We start from the raw sequence: 21,804 nt of genomic DNA, 5'->3' as shown, positions 1-21,804 counted from the left end.
GGAGACGAGCTGCCAGAGCCTCAAGGGCTGGGGCACCTCGTGTGGCAGGGATCGTGACCACAGCAGGAAACGTTTTCTTGGGGCTCCTCCTTGGCTGCAGCCCGAGAACTCGTCCTCTGCGGGCATGGCGCTGTCTAGGCAAGCCGCTTCCCACCTAGTTCATTTCCCAAGGCCAGGCCTGGAAGTCAAGTGAGGAGGCTGAGGGGAGGGGGGTACTGGTGCCTGTGCACACTGCTGCTACTAGTTGCAGTGGCCCAGGCCTACCTCCAAGAGGGGTTTCCCAGTCCTCCACCGAGGAGTCTGCAGCTAAGGGTTAGGATGGCACTAGAGTGATCTACCACTTGGCAGGCCAGCCCTGTGGACACCAGAACCTCACCAAACCTATTCCACAACTGCTGCTGCCGGACTCTTTCCTCTACCCAGGGCAGCACTGACATCTAAGAGAGCCGGGGGGGGGGGGGGGGTAGGGGGGTGAGAGGAGAGGAATCAAAGCTCTTCTCTCCCTGCTTCCAAGGGCAGGCACAGGAGCCACCAGGAACCGCTCCTCTCAACTGCGTCCTTTGGCAAGACAGTGTCAGTCTAGCTATTTTCTTTGCCCTGGCAGGGCTCTGCTGGAGGAGCACAGCAACTCCCAAGGAAGGAGGCACTATGCTCTGCATTGCAGGTTCCCAAGGGAATGGCAAGACACCTTATCTGGTGGCTGACAAGTCTGGCCCCATTTCAGCTGTCCAGCAGAAAACCCTAAAGCAAGAATGGCAGCTCTGGAGAGAACCAATAGCACTGAAAGATTTAAAGTGACAGTTGTGGCCAATTTTTATAACTGTGAACAAACTGAGTTCTGCTTTCTATTTGGCTAGAAACAGCTACTTAACATGAGTATCGGCCACATATCTCTGAGGCTGCTGGCTGTATTTCTGCAAACTGGCTTTGACCATTTTGCACTATTTGTGCCAGTGCAGCTATTAGGGGAGGACAAAACAGTTATTTTGCTGCAGACAAACATTCTAGCTGACATTTGTATGCAAGGCAAAACTACATGTTTGGAGACAAAGACATCAAGAGTTTGTGTTTATTTGTCTACATTCAGCTTAATCCAGATGTACTGCCTGAATGATCCAGACATACAAAACCCACTCTTTCCCACTGGTTTTTAAAATAAAATCTTCACTTATAAAACTGAAACACTAAAGCATTAAAATACAGAAAGCTTGTTTAACTCACTTCACAAAAGCATTAACAGATGACATATCCCTTATCTATTTAAAGCCATACTGGGTTAACACTTGAATGACAATTTTAAATAGAAAAAGGATACAGAAATTTTATTAACTCAAAAATTCTATTTAGACAAAGTTGGTAATGGCAACTAACAAACCATTAAATACATAGATGTCCAAAATACAGCTACGTATGGAATTACAGGTACTCAACCATTAGTGACGGAGATCACAAAGAGCACTGCAACATGGAAACAGGGGGTTTACATGTTTACTGTGATGCAATAAAACTCAATATTCAAAGGGTGCGCAGTGCGGAAGGTAACAAAACTTCACACCCCAGGAGAAAGGGCCGGCTTATCTGTACTGGTAATTCATGCTGTGATCGTTTCTGCCATAGCCGCCTTGGGAAGCTTGGTAGGAACTTGGGGGTCCGCTGTAATTCTGGCCTGAACCGGGAGAGCTGTAGTTTGTCTGAGAAGAATATCCACCTGAAACGGAGAGAGAAGAGGTCACGTAAACCAGGCTGTGGGACAGGAGCGACTGTCCCATCTGGGCTGCCCTCCAGTGGCGTGCACACACGACTCGGAAGTGGTGACTGCGTCTTTGCACCACACTCAAAACCATTCAACAAAGGAAAGACAGAGAGGGTTGTGTACTGACCTTGCTTACCTTGGTAAGACGACCCTCCTCCCCCAGATCCTCCCCCATAGCCGCTGTGGGAACCAGTATTGTATGAGGAACCTCCTGACCCATAGTTATTTCCTCCACCTCCACCTCCACCACGGCCGCCGCCACCACCACCGCCGCCGCCGTAACCTGCAATTGAGAACACCCAGTGAACAAGGCAGACAATGAAATCTGCAACTCTGCTCTTAGACTAGGAGCCCTTAACAATATCCAGACTATTGATGTGGAACGCAGAGCTCCTAAGAGAAACTGCCAAGGTGTCTGACCCAGCAAGGTAAGGCTTCTGGGCAAGTGCTCAATTAGAGAAAAGCCTTTGGCCGGTAAAAGCTCCACATGCCTAGTTGCCAGAGCAGCGGAGGCTTAAGCAGTCAAAACCGTACCAAAGCGAGACCAGCGTGTAATAGCAGGGTAATCTCCACAGCCGGTACAATTGTACGTGGCTGCGAGGGCGCTGGGAGCGTGGGGGGGCATCTGGCCTAGAGCTGCAAGAACAGCTCATGCATGTAAAGCGATAACCTTTTGTCGAGAGGGGGGGCTTGAGCAGTTTCTTGGCTGAGTCACGTGGGTAGCCTCAGTTAGCATTGCCAAGCCAAAACCAACATGACTGCTGGATGTGAACAGGCCAGCTGGCTTCGGGATAAGTGCCCTGAAGCAGCTTCATCTGACAGTTCTGCTCTTTCCACCACAAATGTTTGTTCTTCTAAAGCTACTCAAGACTAGCTGCCCAATTGATCGCATTAGGGTTAATGCGGCAGACGTAATCCACACAGACCCACCCAATGTGCCAGGCCGTGGAGAACTGCCTGTAACAGACTCGCAGTGTCAGAATGGAAGTGTCAGCATAATGCAGGGCGGGGAACCTTTTTTATATAAGGGGCATTGACCCTCTGGAACCACGCACAGTCAACTCACCTGCATGGGGGGGTGCAGACGCTCGAGGCTTCCCCAGCCCGTGCCCAAAGCTCCAGCCCCATTGGGGGTGGCACCGAGGCTCAGGGCTTCCCACCTACAGGGCTAGAGCTGAGAGTACCAGCTCACCCCACTGCCAGGGAAGCCCTGAGCCTCTGCACCCTACCTCTCTCCAGCGGGGGAGCTGAACATGAGGCCCATGAACAGGCCAACAAGCAAGGGTCTGGATCTGGCCCGCACACCACAGGTTCTGTGCTCCTGGTCTAACAGGTCAGGAGGCCAATGTGGTATCTGCTACACTCGGCAGCTAACAGCTAAGGCTTAAAAGGTTACTGAGGTACAAGCGCACTACTGCATCACTTCACTCGAGGAGTGATTCGCCCTTTGCTGTAGTTTCTCCACCTCCTCAAGAGGCAATTCTTCCACTGACCCAGCACTGTCTACATGAGGGACTAGGGCCTGGCTTTCAGACAGAAGTGCAGCTTTTCACAACAGCTACACCTGGCTGGGTCATTTGGGCTCTGCACCATGAAGAAACGCTGCAGGCCCTGAAGATTCCTTCCAGTCCTGTTCAAGCCCCTGATTCCATGACACTGCTCATTAGGAAGATGCAGCAGAGCAAAGCACCCCCATAATGGACACTCATGCCAGTGTGGCACTGATGTTCCATCACAACACAAATGTTTAAGGCAGTGCCACCTGCTCATCCCCAAAACGCTTCAGATTCCCTGTGGAAATCTGTCTGCCCCCCCCCCAACTAGGGATCTGAGATACCGTTTAACAGGTTAAATTAAACGGGGTGGCTGGGTGGGCCATGCCTGCCCAACTGGGCTGCAATGCCCCCCTGCTATGATCGGGGCTGCTCCAGCCGGGATGGGGCAGCCCCCCCTCCCCCCCGCAGTTTAACCATTAACATCACTGCCCCAAACACGCACAGTATCTACTGTGATCCTTTCAGTCCCAAGTTCAGTCAACCTGGTTGCTTGGGAGTGCCAGAGACTCCATGGGCTCTCTCCCTCCGCCCGCTGCAGTGACAAGAACACACTGTGTGGGGAATCCCATACTCCCAAAGAGAAACTCACTGAATTTGCTGTCGTAGTTGTAGTCTGATCCTCCGCCAGAGGAGTTGTAGGAATTGGAGTAAGAGTAGTTGCCTTGTCCGTGATTGTACCCTTTTTGTTTGCCTTGTGGAGGGCCATAATTACTGTACTGATTTTGGTTGTACGACTGCTGTTGCTGGCCTTGGTGGGACTGATAGCCTGACCCATAGGAAGGCTTTTGCTGTCCTCCATGCTGCTGCTTCTTTCCAGCATGTTTGGGTGGAACTGGTGAGCTGTAGTTGTCACCACCTTGGTAGTACGATCCGTAGCCAGAGGAGCCGCCGCCGCCACCGCCGCCGCCGCCTCCACCTCCACCACTTCCCGTGTTGCCAGAGTGCCCACCATTGCTATAGAACTGGCCTGAACAAAGGAAGAGTAAATCAAACTGTGTTTCGTGCAGGCTTGTGGAAACAGTCACTTCGCCGCTTCGCAAATGTCAACGGCTGTGCGCGCTGCATCACACCATGATGCTTTGTCATTATGTACGCAGCACTTGAGAATCTAGGACGACTGTGACCAATACATGAAAGATAGATTTAAGTAATTCCAGACAAGGCCAACAGGTGTAACATTTTGTTCATTTAAGTCAATAAGGAATTACTACACACATTGACATAGGAACTCCCAGTTACTCTCACTGTTCATTTAACAACTCTCCAAGTCAAAGTTCTACACACATTTAATTTCTGTAAGCATCTACACCAAATTTAGAGCTAAGTTCAAGGTGACTAGTGGTTTTTCTAACGCATTTTACAATATCTAACAATTATTACTTCATGTTTTACAGAGTTAAGTTGTTCTAGTGCTCAAATTACATTTGAGACAAGCTAGCCCCCAGTGATAATCAAAGTCCATTCTCCACAGAAAAGGAATGACAATACGGAAGAATCTTAACCCAGAGACAAGGACTTAGAGTTAACACCCATGCAAATCACTCTAAAATAAAGAGCACTCTCCACATGAAGTGCTGTTTATGTAGCAATAATTTGACTGAAATTAAAGATGCCTTTTATAACGCTTATTTCAATTGTACTAAATTACTCACTATCAAATTCTGCCAACAGCACAAACTCACAAGTTTACCAGAACCCTGTGTTTCGGCTGAGGGCCTCAAAAGGAATAGCTGGAATAACACTGTACCAAGTCTTCTGGCAACTAGAAACTTATTTTCTAATCTGCCTGTGGCATTTACAGACTAGGGCTTGCACTGCTGAGTAACTGCTTTGCTGTCAAATTTAAACTTGTTCAAGTTTAACAGGATTGTTCTGTTCAGGCCCCAGATAACTGGCCTATTTTAGTAACTTAAAAGATGAGAGCAGGTACGTTGCATTTTGACTTTTTAATAAAGATCACAATTCTTATTTACCAAGAATCAGCCGCCACTAGGATCTAGGAAAAAACCTGCATCAGTGTCCACAGTAGAGTACCCACAGCTCTAGGAGAGTAAGTGCTGCTGCAGACACAGGTGGCTGGAGTACTACCGATTTAAACTACATTAGAAACGAAGGGATGTAAGAAGTACTCAGTATCTCTCAAATAGAGGAGAATTTAAGGTTAAAAAGTCAAGGACTAAAACTTTTCAAATAAACCTGTTATAACATGTGTTTCTTCTGTGGGCAAAAGGCCATGTTTCAAAAGGGGAGAAACACAGTTCTTTCATGTTTCTTTCAACCTAACAGAAGTTATAACATGATTATGGCCTTACCTACACCACAATAAAAATAGGCCTGTAGTGTGGCACTGAACTCCAGTTTTGGTACAGAGAACCAGAGTTACAGGGGAAAAAAAAGCAGAAGAGAGTTTCTCCCGAACAGGATGTCAGGGAGAAAACTTGCATCACCTGAGCTGAAAACCAAGGGTGGAAGCAGACTCCTTTCCCAAGCGAGTTAAGACAGCTGCTGGGAGTCATTCCTAGATGACCCCTTCATATTGAACTAAGCAAGCATTAACACTGCATCTGAACCCCCCTTCAGTTAAATCTACTGAAAAAAAAATATCCAACACACAAGTTACTGTAACATGTATTCATTTTAAAAAATGGCAGTTTTCACCTCATTCAGAACAATAACTATTCCCTTGTATAAAAAGACATTATCTCAAACAATAACTTTCTAAAAAAAATAGGACATGCATTATTTTTTTAAAAAGTGTTCACACTGAAATTTAAAATTTTGCCCAAGAAGGTTTCTACAACCTGATGTTTGACAGATTCCTGTTTTCACCAGTTTAAATGACTGAGTTAACTCAAACGGTATTGAGCCTCACATATTAAATCAATGCAATGCTGCAAGCTCTGCAGTCAAAAAGAAGTGACAAAGATACAATTTTGAAACATAGGCATCACAGCAAGAATAAAGGACCGAACACGTTTATTATTAAAGATTTGAGAGTCTCAAGGGGAAATTTATTCTCTGAGAAACATTTAATTGTCCAGGCTATTAAATACTTCTGCTTATAGGGCATTGTGCATTTTACAAGAGGCACAAGCTATAGAGTATCAGATGGCCCGCTGGATTTACAAACCCTGGACATTTTAGTTTTTGAAGTGTTTTAGGCCCTTTATGCTTATTTTAAAAAAGCCCATTTTTAATGTAACTAATGAACCCATGCATTTTAAAAGTAATCAAAAATAACATTTTTTACACCAACTCCTTAATGCCTGGCTATTTTGTGTACCAGTATTGGAAGCACAATACAATACCTTTGAGAGTATACCTAGCTATCAGCCACAATAAGCCCCCCCCCCCCAGCATTTATCCACCAGTGTATTACAAAGGATGTAAAGATTAATTTAGCACATATGATTCCACATACAAGTTATCATTTTGCATGCTTAAAAAGCTGGGCTGCACTAGATTCAGAAGTGTTGAAAGTCTCTTCCCTACTGTCAGAGCCATCTATCCAAGTTCTGGTGTTTATTAAAAGGCTTAAATTTTGTAAAAAACCTGTTGTAAATTAAGATAAAGGTAGATTAAAACACTTCAGTACTGGTTTCTTAAAAATAAAGTAATGCTTTCCATAAAAAGCAAAGGTGGGCTTTTTGCCTTTATGCTGAACAGAGCTGACTTTAAAATTTGTGCAAACTGCACAAAAATGTTCGTGGATAATTAGTTCCCCCTGTTGTGTACATCAATTACGACCAAGTTCAAAGGCAAATCACAATAAAAACTGCCACTGTCTTAAGTTCTGCAGGCTAATAGTTTCAGACAAGCTGCGGTGAAAAGCCACTGTTGAGAAACCCAGTGAAGCACAGGGACACAGCACGGACACTTTGGGTTTTGGAGTTCGAGAAAATTGGAGTAAAAAGCTGTTTTTGTGCAATACTTTTAGATGATCTAGGAAGACCCAAAATCATGATAGCCGTAGCAGTCTGTGAAAAAGTCACCTACAAAAGGGGGAGACAGAGCAGAGAAAAAAATTAGAATTCTTTTGAAGATGGCAAAATGCGCCACATTTGAAAGTCATGTTTTAGATTTCTCTGCTCCTGTCACCCCCCAATGAAGGCTTCTTCTCAAGACAAATAGCTGTGTATTTTCTGGAAAATCATTCACAAGAGTGGTGGATTGCTTCACATGGTTTAAAGCAGAGAAATTTAAAATATTCACATTTGAAGAGGAAACCTGAAGTCACCTGGATTTGAGTTTAAGTTTTAAACATCAGATTCAGCTACCTTTCATTATTTCTCATTTTTTTAAAAAAATGAGCATGCTATGATGGTTCAGGTACAGGTATATCACTGTATGGTGTAACCCAGAGTTTTAGTAACCCCAGTATGGTGCTGTGTTTCAAAGATTAAAACTTTAACACTTACTATAGCCTGCTGTTGCAGAATTTCCTCCATAACCATAGCTTCCATATCCAGCTCCTAGAATGAAGTAAAGCAAGTACTCTAAAAAATTCATTTTCTATCACTAAAGGAATGAAAAGCTTTTATTTAAACAAATTTCATTTCCAATAAACTACAGTGCAACATGCAACACAGGAACTCTGCATTCTATATAACAGTATACAGATGCCACCTACATGCTTAAACCATGAAAGCCTATCAACCCCAGATAGGTCTGTCAAAGTTAAGATCAGATCCATCTGGGGGGGACTCCAGTTTCTGCACAATGTCATTGACCCAGGGCTGCTCTGGTCTTGGAGCTGTGCGCTGGAATTAGTTCCCAAAGAACTTCCCTTTGGGCCCCAGTTTATAGAGGGAAACCATATAAAGTTCAGCTTAGCTGTTCCTTATCTAATAATTTTACTCAAATTTTACCAACCAACCCTAACATCATACTCCTCCACCTTAACTGATTTACACCTAGACAAACAATTAAAAACTAGAGATCTCACAAATTATTTAAATGTGAAGCTACAGCAAGAATAGCTTCTGGGACATGGCACGAGCCAGGACTGAGCCAGAGTGCCTGCCCATCAGCTCCCAAGCTTCTTTACATTCAGAACCGTTTATTGGGTTAATTGTGTAACCGACATTTGTCGCCTACACAATTACTGAATGGCATGCTTCCGAACATCCCTAACAGAAAGGGCTACACTAGCAATCTTTGTAAAAGTACAAAAGACTTTTTCTGTAGCCATAATGGAAAGCCCGTAGCCATACTGGAAGGGCTGCATTTGCTGCTTTTCATGTTGTATTTTCAAGGAACACATCGCATTGCCTCTCCCCGAAAGAGATCCCATGTGCTTCTTAAAAGCGTAACACTCTGCATGGCTCCTTCTCTTTACCTCCATGAACAGGGTTCGACAAATTCTACAATCTACTCGCCCGTGGTGAGTAGACTGTAAGCCGGAAGAGCCGGACAGCACGGCTGGCGAGCGGGGCTGGCCGCGGTTCGACGAGCCCTGTCCATGTTAGCATGAGACAGCAGGCTTCAAGCTGGTAGAGTGAACTATTCATGGTAACTCACCAGCATTCATGTAGCCACCATGGTTGCCGCCACCAAATCCACCTCTGCCTCTACCACGGCCCCTGATGTTGCCACCTCTGCCACGCCCACGCATATTTGGGGGAGGTGGCACTTCATTGTGCATGGGACCTCCCATTCCAAAACCTGGATTATGTTGCTGTGGAAAAGAGAGATGACTTGTTACTAACTATTTTTAAAGTCCAAGATGAAACAGATGTGTGTTTCTAAAGTTCAGTGCAAGTAGAACCAACCCTCGCATCTGAGTGTCTGGTCCTAGTTCTACCACTAGTGATAAAAATCCATCTCCATTTCTCCAAAGGTCAACTGGGATATACCCACCCTTTCCCCGCCTCTCTCGGCGGTGGAGTAGTTAGTACAGTGGAAGGTAAACACACTAGACAACGATTCTTAGCTCATTCACACAAACACTAAATCACCAGCAAGTCGACCTACCTTTACTGCAAACTTGGGTCCTCCCCTTGCAGGTACAGGGGCTCTTTTCTTCTTATTGGGCTCAATAGCAATGGGGGCATCAGGAAATAGCTTCTCCAGAGCAGCTAATGCAGCATAGGCTTTTGCCACTTTCTTGTTTGAGCCTGCTCCTTGAAATTTCTGCCCATCAACCTCAACCTTGGAAACAGATTAAATAATCATGTATGGATCAGCACTATTCACAGAAGAGAAGTCACTTTTGTCACAGCCGTGCTGGTAAAGCATGGCATAGCTTGTTACTTCCACAGTGTCAGACAGAACCATGGAACTGTACTAGGCCTAGAAGCCCAAACTGCACCGAATGTCTATAAATGCAATCTTGTATGTAGATGACCAAAGTCAGCTCACCTCCATAACAAAGCGCTTGTCATGGCTGCCTCCTGTCTCTGAAATCAGTTCGTATTTCAGACCACGCCTCTTCTCATTGAGTTCCATCACTGGATTCTTGCCATGCTTTGTCAGGATTGGTCCCTGTTGTTTCACATTCTAAAATACATTAGAAACGTAGTTAAAGTTCCAAAAAGCTGCTGGATTCGGGAATTACCAGTTTATGGATTTTATAAGTAAAGGAAAATGTTAGCCTTAAAGGAAATGGATTATTTCATCAGTTATATTTTGCATTTGTCAGCAATGTGTAGTCAAGTGTACTCTTTGCTTCCCTTTAAACAGGAAAGAAAAAAAAATCCTTAGATATTTTACAGGATTGTAAGGAGTTTCAGGACATGCTATTTAACAGATGCTCTTCCAAAAACTCCACTGACACTCAAGTGCATGGCACTCCTTTTAGAATGGTGCTTGAGTGTTTCCGACTCATAGGAAATAATTTGAGCAGGCTTATCACAACAGTCCACTCCTGAAGGTTGGAGGAAAGATCAGATTTCAAAAGACGTAAAAAGTTTGTGCTTACTTCTGAAGTTTGCTCTGAGGGAGGAGAAGCAGCACTGGGTGTAGAGACAGTTTCCACTACAGGAGGAGGGGCAACTACCACTGGTTTCTGTTCTGTTTCCTCTGCCGATTCATCTCCTTTTCCAGACTCTTTGCCTTCCACTCCTGTAGGTAAACCCATATCCTGCAGCACCTGGGGGTGTGGGAAGAGAAAAAGGCCACTGTCACATACTGATGCTATGTCCCCCATGACTCTCATACCCATATTGTGATATGGCTATTTGAGAAAGCTGTGCAGAAATGGATCCCCTGTCCCTGACATTACAACTTCACACATTCATTCCAGAGTATTAGACCAAGCTTCATCCATCTCCACTGATGGAGCTGGAACGTGTGGGCTAGAAACATCCCCCAAGCTTTGCAGTCCCTTTGAACTCTGGCAGTAAGAAGAGTCTTCTGGCTAGTGATTTACTTACTCTGTCACGGGCTGCTACTCCTTCAGTGTTTTAACTTCTACACAAAACTGTATCCATGTATAAGGGCCTACAGACCTCAGATATTTTAAACATGATCTTCTAGAAGATCAAGTTTAAGGGAGTAAGTCTTCAGGTACTAATGTATTTTCAGAAAAAGAAAAGTGTTACATGCATACAAGGCTCTTACCTTTACTGCCACATGCAATTTGGCTGTCTTTTTGGAAGGCCCCGATGCCTCAAACGTGCTGCCATCGACTTCCACAGACATAGTAAAGATAGGAGCATGAACTGGACCAGTCTGAGACACAAGTTTGTACTGGAGACCAGGTTTTAGCTGGTTTAATTTCATCAGTGCATTCATAGCCTGGGGAGGTTCCGTTTTCTCTTCTAAATAGAAACACAGTTTGTTCTGTGTCAGACATGCACTTTTATTTTAAAACAAACTTGACAACTGCGTTCAGACAATAAGAGGTTACAATCTGCCACTGTGGATGTCTTGAATAGAAATAGGGACTTGAAAGTATCATTTACTCTAGAGAAAGCCTTAGATTTGTAATAAGCCATTCCACGTGAAATAGTTTCTTCTGAAGTTTTGCCTTTAGTCTGAAAACAGCTTTTAGGCTGCACCCTGTTACTTGTTACCTACCTCTGATTAACTCAATACCTTTTTTCTGAATCTTCTTTTTCTTTTTGCTGGGAGACTTCTCCTCTCCATCCTCCTCCATAGGACGCTTCATCGGAGTGATGGCGTATGTGGTACTGGGGGGAATCTGGACTGTAAAAGTCGTAAGAAATATATCAGTTACACAGTGACGGTGCAATAAAAGTACTGGGCACAAAGAATGTAGACATTTATTCCAATATTTACCAGTGTAGTCAACTGGATTTTCATTCTTTGGTTTCTTGGGCATCTTGGAAGGCAGGGGATCCATCCCCAAGACCTTGTGAAGCTGGCCAAAAGCAGCAAGTCTCAGGGCATGCTAGAAAGATGAAACACGTGTTAATGGGATGCACAAGGTGCTAAAGCAACATTTGCTCACTGCAGAGGTTCAAAGAGGAATCTTCTACCCACCCCTGCACAAAATAAAAACCAACAAAAACACATCAAAAGAACACACTTCCGTTTAAATAGGATGCTCCTTAGAATTCTAAGTTCAATCCAAAACCTGGGCCACAGTGGTAAATCACTACTTAAAACCTGATACTTTTGCTTCTGGTAGATGAAACTATAAATTCCTTTTATTAGTGTGAGACCCATTTTTTAACATGACTAAGTATTAAAAATATTAAAACCAACCTCGGTGAGGTTACTAGACTACTGTTAACCAATATGGAAGTTCAACATAAATTGAACTCATTAAGTTTTTGCAACATCTGTAGTCAAAACTATACCTGAGCACTCTGTGTGATATCTTCCCTTTGTTGTCTGTCTAGATGCCCAATAGCATCAGTGGCTTCTTTTTCACAAGGATCATAAATACCAGAACCATCTGAAGGCAGGAAACAAGGAAGATATGCAGAGAATTATCCTAGTGTTTCTAAAAAATCTAAACTAAGTATTCCCTTGGCATCATTCAACACTCATCTGTGTAAAATAGATCAATTTCCAACATTTTGAAATTTATTTGGATTATTTTACAAGTACAATTATAAGTGAAGTTGGTCAAAACCACTTAGAAAGACAATCCATTTAACACTTGCAGCACTTGGTACTTCACACTGCAGGGCTTAACATCATGGGTCCATGTGCCCTAAATAAAACTATGAACTGTAAAACCCATACACACTACACATTATAAACTGCAAACACAGAATTATAGAACTGCAGGGCTGGAAGGGACTGAAAGGTCATCTTGTCCTTCTCCCTGCGCTGAGGCAGGATCAAAGCAACTCTGACAACGACATAGGGGTGGGGGCCTTTCAAGTACCACATAATACTACAATGCACCAAACTTGAATCACATCCCATGTGATTTCTTGCTTTGAAATGTATATACAGAGAACCATCTAACCTGGCATAACAATTCCAGACGCAAGACATTCAAGTACTCTTCTCAGGGCCTCACCAGCTCCCATTGGTCTATTAGCTGTTCCAATGGATTTTTCACACAGCAGCTCCAGAGGCTGTAAGATATTTGAGATTTTAAGAAGTGAGATGCAAACACAGGACTGCTTTAGGGAAAGTGTCCAACAGACGCCAAGCAACAGCAAAAGAGTCTCCAAATTAGATACAAGAAGCAGAGGATTGTACTGCCATAAGTTTAAAAATTACTTTAAATTCTCCCCACATATCCAAAGTATGTGATTATATCACACATAATGTATTCAAAAACAGAATACGTCAAATAATTTATTCAAATGAAAGGAAGTTGCAATTCATAAAAATGGAATTTCAGACTGAAGAACAGCTCTCTCCAGTGACAAAGAAAAAAACCAAACAATTCAGAAAAAAGCAAGCATTACCCATCCTCTTAGTGGTCCCCAAGTAGGAACCCGAGTACACAGATCTCTCAGGACCCTGATGACTATGACGCACGATTTCAGACCATTAGCCCTGGCCTAGAATAAGTAATCAAGCAAAGGCATATTCAATAAAAATACCAAAACCAATTAATTTGCAGACAAATATTATTTTTGCAGTGCTACTTTGTCAAGGGTAAACAATATATATTTACATTACATTTTATAATTTACTAGTATTACAGTGTACAAAAGTGACATTACTCTTAACACAAAGCAGCAGCTATGCATCTACTCATTTAAAAAGTTTCCTCTTTGAACGTTACGTTCGCTTAAGTGCTTCTTTAGCAACTGTATGGTTGACAGAAGCTAAGTTCAGCACAACTATCATCCAATGTTAAAGTACTTTAATATAAAGTTAGATAATTTGTAAACTTTAACTGGCTACTTAAAGACAAATATAAGAACAAAATGCAAACCTGGAACCACTTGGCGTGTCGGAGTGACGCCAAGGCAGCAAGGCATTTCTGCCTGTCCAGAACGTCCGGGGTGTCGTTGACTGATAGCGTTTCTATTCGTGGATGGAATAAGAAGACAAGGCACAGTTTGACCAAGGGGGTTCTGTCAGGTGGAGAGGGGATGAGGCAGCTTCCTAAAGGGCAGCGGAGGCTCCCAAAAGATCGAGCGCTATACCCTTTACCTGAAAGGATAGCCTACAGTACACTTTACTTTATTACCCTTAACTGGAACTTAACTCTACAGAGAAGGAGAAGAGTAATGTAATGGAATAGGCTAAATCCTATGTTATGAGGGGAAAGAGGAATTGTAGGTAGGAGGAACAGAAAGCCTACAGTGCTTTAATGAAGCTACAGAAAGTAGAACCCTACAGTATCTAACAGAAGGGAAGTTTGATGTTAACCCTCACTCTACATCCAGAGCAGAGGTAAAGGCTTTTCTAAAGCCAAGGGAACCCCCTCCGCCCACAAGGCTTGACTGCCCTGGCCCCGGCCCGTGACAGAGTGCGTCCTGTTGGTCAAAGGTCCAGCGTCCCTAAAATTGACAAACTAGAAGGCTTGGTAGACGAAGTCAGATATCAGAACCATAGACAATCAATAGAGCACAAGAATATTCTCCAGTCTGTGCTGCAGCAAAACTGAAGATATATATTAATACTTTTGAAGTGTCTGAAGACCAGGGTTTTAGATAAGGCTAGTTCAAACGTTTGCTATGCATATAAGTTCATCAGTCAAAGTGTGTGCTGTCTGTGACACAGAACTGATCAGTGAGAGATTCTTCAAGTGAAGATATTTTTGAAATATTATTCCAAAGAGTAAGTTTGAGTAAGATCATGGATGGTGTCTAACTTTATCCAAAACTCTGCACCCCGTCCTGGAATTCTGAACTTTAGCTGATAAAACAGCCAAAGGGACCCAACAGTGCACCTATCATTTTTGCTGCAACTCAAACCATTTTATATAACATATCCAATTTCATATACATGCAAAAGTCATTTACAAGAAGCCTTCGATTTTTTTTTTTGAAGTACGAGCTTACATTTGATGTCATTTGTGTGGGCCATGAACATGGCTAGATATAAAAAAGAATTAAACAACGTTACATATTAGTAAACTAAAGGCCCAAGTTATACCACTTGAAAGGTGCTACTCAATTTTAGGAGTCTGTTTCTGATTATCCACATCCATGGTTTCTTGTAGTATTACAATCTGAAAATTGAATTTGTCTGAATGAAATATTTTTGTCTCAAACAACTTGAGCTACCTAATCTGAAATTGAATAGCACATTTGAACAGTGATTAGCAACAGACAACGTAAGTTTCCAGACTGACTGTTAGCCGTTTTCAGTCTTCCATACCTCCAGCTAACAGTTTTTCCATTTCTTCTCTCACAACAGGGGATGTCAAGTGAATTGTCAGTGTCAACGGAGGCTCCTGTGTGTTCTTAATGATAATTGCAGCTTCGCTAATAGACTGGATTATTTCATATTTATCTTCAGTAATAGCCTACAATATAATAATTTTACCATTTAGAAATTTCTTCTTGGATTCATGCATTTCTTCCAAGCGTACAGCACTGCCCTTTCTCCTAAGGCATGAACTAGACGATATGAGTTGCCTTTCAGTTTAATTAGTTTATAAAGTGAAATTATAGAATTACTGTTTGTGGCAAATGACATCCATCTACTTTACAAGGGGGTTCTTTAAAGACTACCACATTTCCCCATTTGGTCTTAGTAAGAAGCCTAATCAAAATCCCACTCAAGTTCTAGTCCCTTTAATCCATTTGTGTGTGCCTGCACGTGTTCACTGTGACAAGCATACACAATAAAAGGACTATACTCACAGCAAGCTGTACTCCAAGATTCTCAGCTACTTTGTCCAAGAGACCAGTTGTGGGCTTCTCTTTGCACAGGAGAACCAGCTCAAGATCCAAGTCTCCCTTGAGTAGCAGGCCTTTTGCTACAAGCCCAACACGCATCACGCCACGAAGGGTCCTAGTCAAATGCTCTGTAGTCTTTTGATCCCTGTAAAAGATATGTAAATGCAGCTACGGTAGCTGATGTGCACTTAAAGGGACACTTTAAATGTTTAAGTTAACAAAGCTCACAGGACAAAGCAGCAAAGGTTTAGATCCCAAACAAACACACATGTACAGGGAAAATTATTTGAATTCCATGTTTATGTCCTCTGGCCATGGAATATTAAAATTAGGGGGAGAGTGATAAATAATGCCTTTTCAAGAACTTAAGAGCTCATTACTATTAGTCTAGAGGAAAACAAAGTACTACTGAAGCAGCAGACAGTCCCTGTAAAACAGCTGACTAGTAACATTACTTACCCTCCTTCTTTGTTTTCTTCTTCAGCAGTAGTATCCATGGTCTCCGGTTCTGGCTGCTCCCCACTGACTTTTTCCTGCTCATCAATCCAGTCAGATACAGCTTTGAGAGCACGTTCTGTATGGGAGACCATGTTTTGAACTGCCTCCAACTCTTCCTGAGTTGGGTAAACAGCAGAATGTTTTGCCATCACATGGCGGTCATCATTCACAAAAATACGCATCGGTCGCTGAAAAGACAAAGTTTGATGCAATTTAATAATAGACTAAGAATATATATTTATTTCTGAACAGTGAAAATTTCAGCATCTTACCATTTTTGCTTCCGAAACTTTGATGAAGCTTTCAAAAAGACCTTATCAAGCTTCCTCCTCCCAAGAACTACACCAATACCACAGCTTCCTATAATCTGAAAACAGAAAAATAATTGCCAATGCATAATAAATGGACTGAAAAATCACCTCTTTGGAAAATGCATAGCTGTAACAATAACTCAAATTAGTTACCAAAGCAATTGGGTACCAAAGCATTCGGTTTACATTAGGACCACACAAACAGTTTAAAGATGACCAAGTAGACACTGATATAGTAGTTGCCATGCAGATACCATTTAACATGTATGGACTGCTCATAAAGTTCTCCCTCTGAGGGGAAGAATGAAAATATGCCAGAGTTCATCAAGTGCTATATCAAATATACCCATTTAATAAAGGTTTGACAACCATTGTCCCTTCTGCACATTCAAGATGTGCCTATAAGTAAAACTGGTTTCCTTAGCTAGTTCTCCTTGTTTCATTATTTGCATTATGAGTAAGTTTGGCGGAATTTGATTTTTTATACTTCTGACAGATAATACTGATATCTATTTGATAAAAATTGAATACAGTGCATAAATCTAACTTTTCACCAGTTGCAGGAAATTATAGTCAGGGTCAAATTCATGTCAGCAGACACAGAAAGTCAACAAACTAAAGCGTTATAACCATTAAGATACAAATTGTCAACATTAGGTCAAAATATATCAAGTAGCTTTATAATCAATCCTAATTAAAAAAAATTTCTTATTTTGAGGGAAAACTTACGCAAACTAAACACCTCTAATTAACTAATTCTTGTGTAGGAATACCAGAGTTTTGATATATGTTACAGTTATACGAGAATCTCCATGGAATTATTCATCACCATTCTGAGGTCATCTTTAGAACGGAACAAAAAATGCCATAACAGTTGTAAACTCTATATTATCTCAAACTTCAACCCCTTTGGATTGTTCTTTAATAGTACATAGGTGGCAGTAAACTTCATCTCCTAAGGATACATGTCTACTCTGTGAAAGGAGATAATTTTCCAAGAATGTTACAAATGTGCAGGTGATTTTTGGCATGAAGCCCAAAATACAATTTAGCACCAAAATGGCTTTACTCAACTAGTTTTAAACAGCAGTGACAATGTATAAAGTATTACAAGAATCGACAGTTTGAGTAATGACAGCAATTCAAAAATCAGTTTGGAAACGTTTATCTTTAATATGTCTCCTTGATTTATCTCAGAAAAACCTTACCTCATTTTACTCCTCCAAACTCCTAGTTTTCTACTAACTCCAAGGAACTAGATTACCTATTAGGTGCTGGCTAAAAATGTTTAAGCAAATGGCACCTCCAACATGAAATTCTTACCGAGCTAAATTAAGCAAGCAATGCAAAGTTATCAAGCCTCAAATCTAATGAATAAATGTGTAAAAGTTTTCAACAGAAATTATAGCTGGAAACAAGAGCTTGCAGACCCTTCCTTAACTTTAAAACCATTATTGGACTCTGCTTAATTTCAATTCAGATTTTGTCAAACTCTTTAATGTAGTTAGTTTTTATATTAAATGCATCCATATGAACCTTGTCTGGCATCTTCTTTCTACCTCAGAGTTACATGACAATTGTGTGCCATCTGTATGTTACATACGAGAATCAAATACATCTCTTGAATTTCAGGTGTTTTGCAAATAAACATGTCTTCACGAAAAGGGGACTAAGTTATGTTCTAATTTGTATAACATGAAGCGACAGTGGAATCCATCCAGATATGTATCTTAAGAGACAGTGAAAACAAGAACACCTGACACACACTACAAAAATACTTAGCATTGACAATATACTCAGGATGCCATATCACTGTTTCAATAACACTGATTTGCAATTAATCTTAAACATATTACACTTAAAATTTCAGAGAGGTGGCTGTGTTAGTCTGTAACTGAAAAAAAAAAACCTTACACAAATAGTCCTGCAGCCCCTTAGAAATGAACAAAAAATAGATGGTGGTATGACCTTTTTGAGGGCACAACCCACTTCAGATGAATGGAGTTAACTTCCTTCATCTGAAGAAGTGGGTTGTGCCCAGAAAGGTCATGATACCATCTAGATTTTTTTAGTCTCTGAGGTGCAACAGAACTATTTGTTGTTTAAGTTTTATTACACTTAAACAATACAAGCAATGAAGTGGTAAAACACTCAGTATTCAACTATAGTATCATTGCTTTAGTAAATATTTTATGAGCTGCATTATCATAGTGTCTAGGAACACTGTTAAAGCAGGACCCTACTGTGCTAGATGCTATACCAATACAGAAGAAGGCAGTCCCCCAAACCCCAAAGTAATACACTCTGACAGAGACAATGCAGTTTCATCAATCCTTTGTGACAGCAAGTGGAGAACTGTCACCATACAGCCCTCTTGTGATAGCATATTGTAACAAACAGCTAGAGGTGCCAGATCTGCAAATATTTACAAACAATTAACTTTCCTACTGTGAAAACTAGATAGATAGATAGATATATCTCATGAGCTTTCATGGGAACAAGCCACTTTTTCAGATGTGCCCAGAAAAGGTGATTATACAATTTTTCCCCTCTAATTTCTAAGGTGCTACAGAACCACTTGTTTTTTTAAGTTTTATTCAATTACAGACTAATAAAGCTACCCCTCTGAGACTTTCCTACTGTGAGCAGTTCAGTTGACTTCAAGGAGACTACCTGCAATAAGAAAGATAAGCATGTGTGTACATGTTTGCAGGACTGAATCCTACAAGTCTTCAACAATTCCAGGATTCATTCTTATCCCATAATACAGAGATATGCTGGTATTCTGCAAGTCACATATCTTGTCATTTGTTAGGAACACATGCAAATGCTAACCTTCCCAAGCCCCATCCAAAGATCTCAATTCGGATTGCTTCTGAAAGTATGTGTACCATTACTCTAATACAGGGCTGGGCAATAATTTTTTATATGGGGGTGGGGGGGGGAGAAGAGCCACTCCAAAATTTTGGAAAGTGATCATAAGGACACACTTTTCTATGGAGCGGGTGCAGGGACGGAGATTGGGTGCAGAAAGGAGCTTGTGGTAGAAGACTGGGATGCAGTAAAAGGTGCTGGGTCTGAAAGGGAATTTGGGTGAGGTGTGTGTGTATGTGTAAAGCTCCTCCCTCACCCAAATGGTGCAGAGACACAGATGGAGCAGCCAGCCCTGCTGAGCCCTGAGGCTGCTCCCTGTCTGTGGGTCCAATAGGGCAAGTTACAACCTGAACTGAAAGGCTTGGTGGGCCCTATCTGGCTGACCGCTACTCTAATATTTCCTCAACTGTTAGCCAAATGTTTACTTAATTTACTAAAAATCACTTTAATATATTTGTACTCTGAGTATTAATTTTGTAAGTGCTGAGCGCCATAAGTTAATATTTGTTATTGACACTATTGTTCCCTCTCCAGTGATGACCAATTCTGAAAGATGCCAATAAAAAGTCACCTTGAGAAAATCCTGCAGATTAAACACAGATTTCCTATTTTTTAAGACTAATAATATACATGTACTTACAATCACAGAGACTCCTATATAATGTGAGAATAAGAGCTACTAATGTCTTCTGCAGTACCTCAGGATTCAGACCTTTCAGGAAAGGTAACCATGGAACTGGTAAAAACATTTTATTTATGCTTCAGAGGGGTAGCTGAGTTTAGTCTATACAGGATAAACAACAAATAGTCTTTAAAGTGCTACCAGACTAACAAAACATGTAGATGGTATCACGAGTTTTAGTGGGCACAGCCCACTATTAATGGTGTGTGAACGATCAACGAAGTTTCACAAAATTAATAATCATTAACATGTGGGAAAAAGGAGTAAAACAAGGTAACACTTCAAAAATCACATCATGCTAAAATGTTCCTATCATTTCCATGTCAACCACGGTTTCAATAACGATTCCAATACTACACAGGCATTGGGTTCTTGCCTTCCGAAGTAATGCCCAAACTGGCTCAATGTGTGTGAAAAAGAAATTGTGTTTCCAAAGATGCTCTACTCGGATCTCCTAGGAGCCACAAGGAAAATGTTTCTGTTTCCCCGCGTAGAATCATTAGCTCCTCGGGCTGAGAAGACCAAACGCGCGGGGCGGGGCGGCCGTTTCCTCCCCGCTTCTGGCCAGTGAGTGTCGAGCCCCGCTCGCTCAGCGCGGCGGGAGGCTCCGCGGCCCGGCCCGCGCAGAGGATGCGAATGGGAGGCCGAGATTTCCCAGCGCGGGCAGGCGGGTAACCTGAGCCCAGCGCCGCGAGCGGGCGGGGAGAGGAACAAAGGGGCGACGTGGGGGGGCGCTTTGGAACGGCCGGGCTGCGCCTGCGGGGGGGGCAGAATGGCCGCCATGGGGGAGGGGGCTCAATGAGGCCTAGGCGGAGGCTTGCCCGCCTCTGCGGCGCGCGGCCTGGGGCCGCCCCCCCCCGCCGCGTGCACGGAGCGCGGCTCCCCCGCCCGCGACGCGCCGGGCCCGCGAGCAGGGATCGGGCCCCCCACGCGAGCAGCCGCCGCCATTTGCAAAGGCGGGCGCGAGAACAAAGCGGCCCCGAGCAGCGCGCGGAGCCGCCGCACGCGCCATCCGCCCCCCCCCCCCCCCCCGCTGCGCGAGCCGGGCAGCGCGCGAGAGGCCGCGCGCGAGGTGCGCGCGCAGCTCCCCCCTCCGCGCCCGCGCGGTACCGCTCTCCCCCCCCCCCCTCGCTTTTACTCCCGGCCCAACCGCCACCGCCGCCATTTTGTCTCCACAGCACAATGGGGCGAGCGGAGCGCGGGGCCGGGCCGGGCCCGGCGGGGACCAGGCACCCGCCCGCCTCAGGCCTGCGCCGGGGAGGGCCGCCAGGCCTCGGAGCCGGCCCAGCACCGCCCCCCCGCCCCGCGGCCCAGCACCGCCCCCCCGGCCCGCGCCTCGGCCCCCCCGGCCCGGCGGCCCCCAGCGGCCCGCCCCGCTGCCCGGCGGCGCCCCGAGCCCGCACTCACCGGCCGGGCCGTGCCCTCCGCCGCGCCGCCGGCTCCCCACACGGTGCGGTGCGGTGCGCAGCGCTCCTCGGCTCCGACTGCAGCGAGGGGGGAGGAGCCGGCGGGAGAAGGGGGGAGGGCGAAGTGGGGGGGGGTAGGGAGGGGTCACGTGTGGAGGCCGCCGGGTTCTCTCCCCGCCAATCGGTGCCGGGCGGCGCGGTGACGTCACCTGCGCGCCCGGCTTGGCTCCGCCTCCCTTGCGAAGCGCGGCGCCTCGGGCTCGGAACGAGGGGGAGGCGGCGCGGCGCGCGGGAGCTGGGGCAGGTGCGCGGGGCGGGGCTAGAGCCGCTGACACCCCCCCGCGCCGGGGCGTTGATGGGGAAGGGGGGCGAGGGGCAGTGGGGGGGGGCGCAGGGGGGGGGGGGGTAGGGGGGGTGAGGGGGGGGGAGGGGTGAGGGGCAGTGGGGGGGGCCAGGGAGGGGGGGGGTGAGGGGCAGTGGGGGGGGGGTGCAGG

The 21,804-nt window shown here is 44.2% G+C and overlaps 1 protein-coding gene across 3 annotated transcripts; it reads right to left on the bottom strand.

The window, feature by feature from the left end:
• Window positions 1-1,053: 1,053 nt before the first annotated feature.
• On the bottom strand, window positions 1,054-21,462 carry ILF3 (interleukin enhancer binding factor 3). Of its 3 annotated transcripts, none has more exons than XM_075916115.2 (20): window positions 21,312-21,462; window positions 16,310-16,404; window positions 15,999-16,225; window positions 15,504-15,684; window positions 15,016-15,163; window positions 13,622-13,713; window positions 13,146-13,241; window positions 12,695-12,806; window positions 12,075-12,172; window positions 11,551-11,662; window positions 11,347-11,457; window positions 10,870-11,069; window positions 10,229-10,399; window positions 9,670-9,807; window positions 9,283-9,459; window positions 8,830-8,986; window positions 7,728-7,781; window positions 3,899-4,276; window positions 1,881-2,036; window positions 1,054-1,708 (listed from the first exon to the last, which is right to left on the bottom strand). In XM_075916115.2, exons 2-20 carry the CDS (start codon window positions 16,310-16,312, stop codon window positions 1,575-1,577), a joined length of 2,745 nt encoding a protein of 914 aa, XP_075772230.2. In that variant the 5' UTR covers window positions 16,313-16,404; window positions 21,312-21,462; the 3' UTR covers window positions 1,054-1,574. The 3 variants fall into 3 exon arrangements, with proteins under 3 accessions (XP_075772230.2, XP_075772231.2, XP_075772232.1); XM_075916116.2 differs by having other exon boundaries at window positions 1,890-2,036; XM_075916117.2 differs by lacking the exons at window positions 1,054-1,708; window positions 1,881-2,036; window positions 3,899-4,276 and adding an exon at window positions 4,477-7,301.
• Between the last annotated feature and the right edge of the window lie 342 nt (window positions 21,463-21,804).

This window comes from Pelodiscus sinensis, chromosome 31 (genome assembly GCF_052426305.1).
Source record: "Pelodiscus sinensis isolate ZL-2025 chromosome 31, ASM5242630v1, whole genome shotgun sequence".
Classification (NCBI taxonomy): domain Eukaryota; kingdom Metazoa; phylum Chordata; order Testudines; family Trionychidae; genus Pelodiscus; species Pelodiscus sinensis.
The sequence above is the reverse complement of the archived record's forward strand: the minus strand, read 5'-3'. Positions and strand labels throughout refer to the sequence as shown.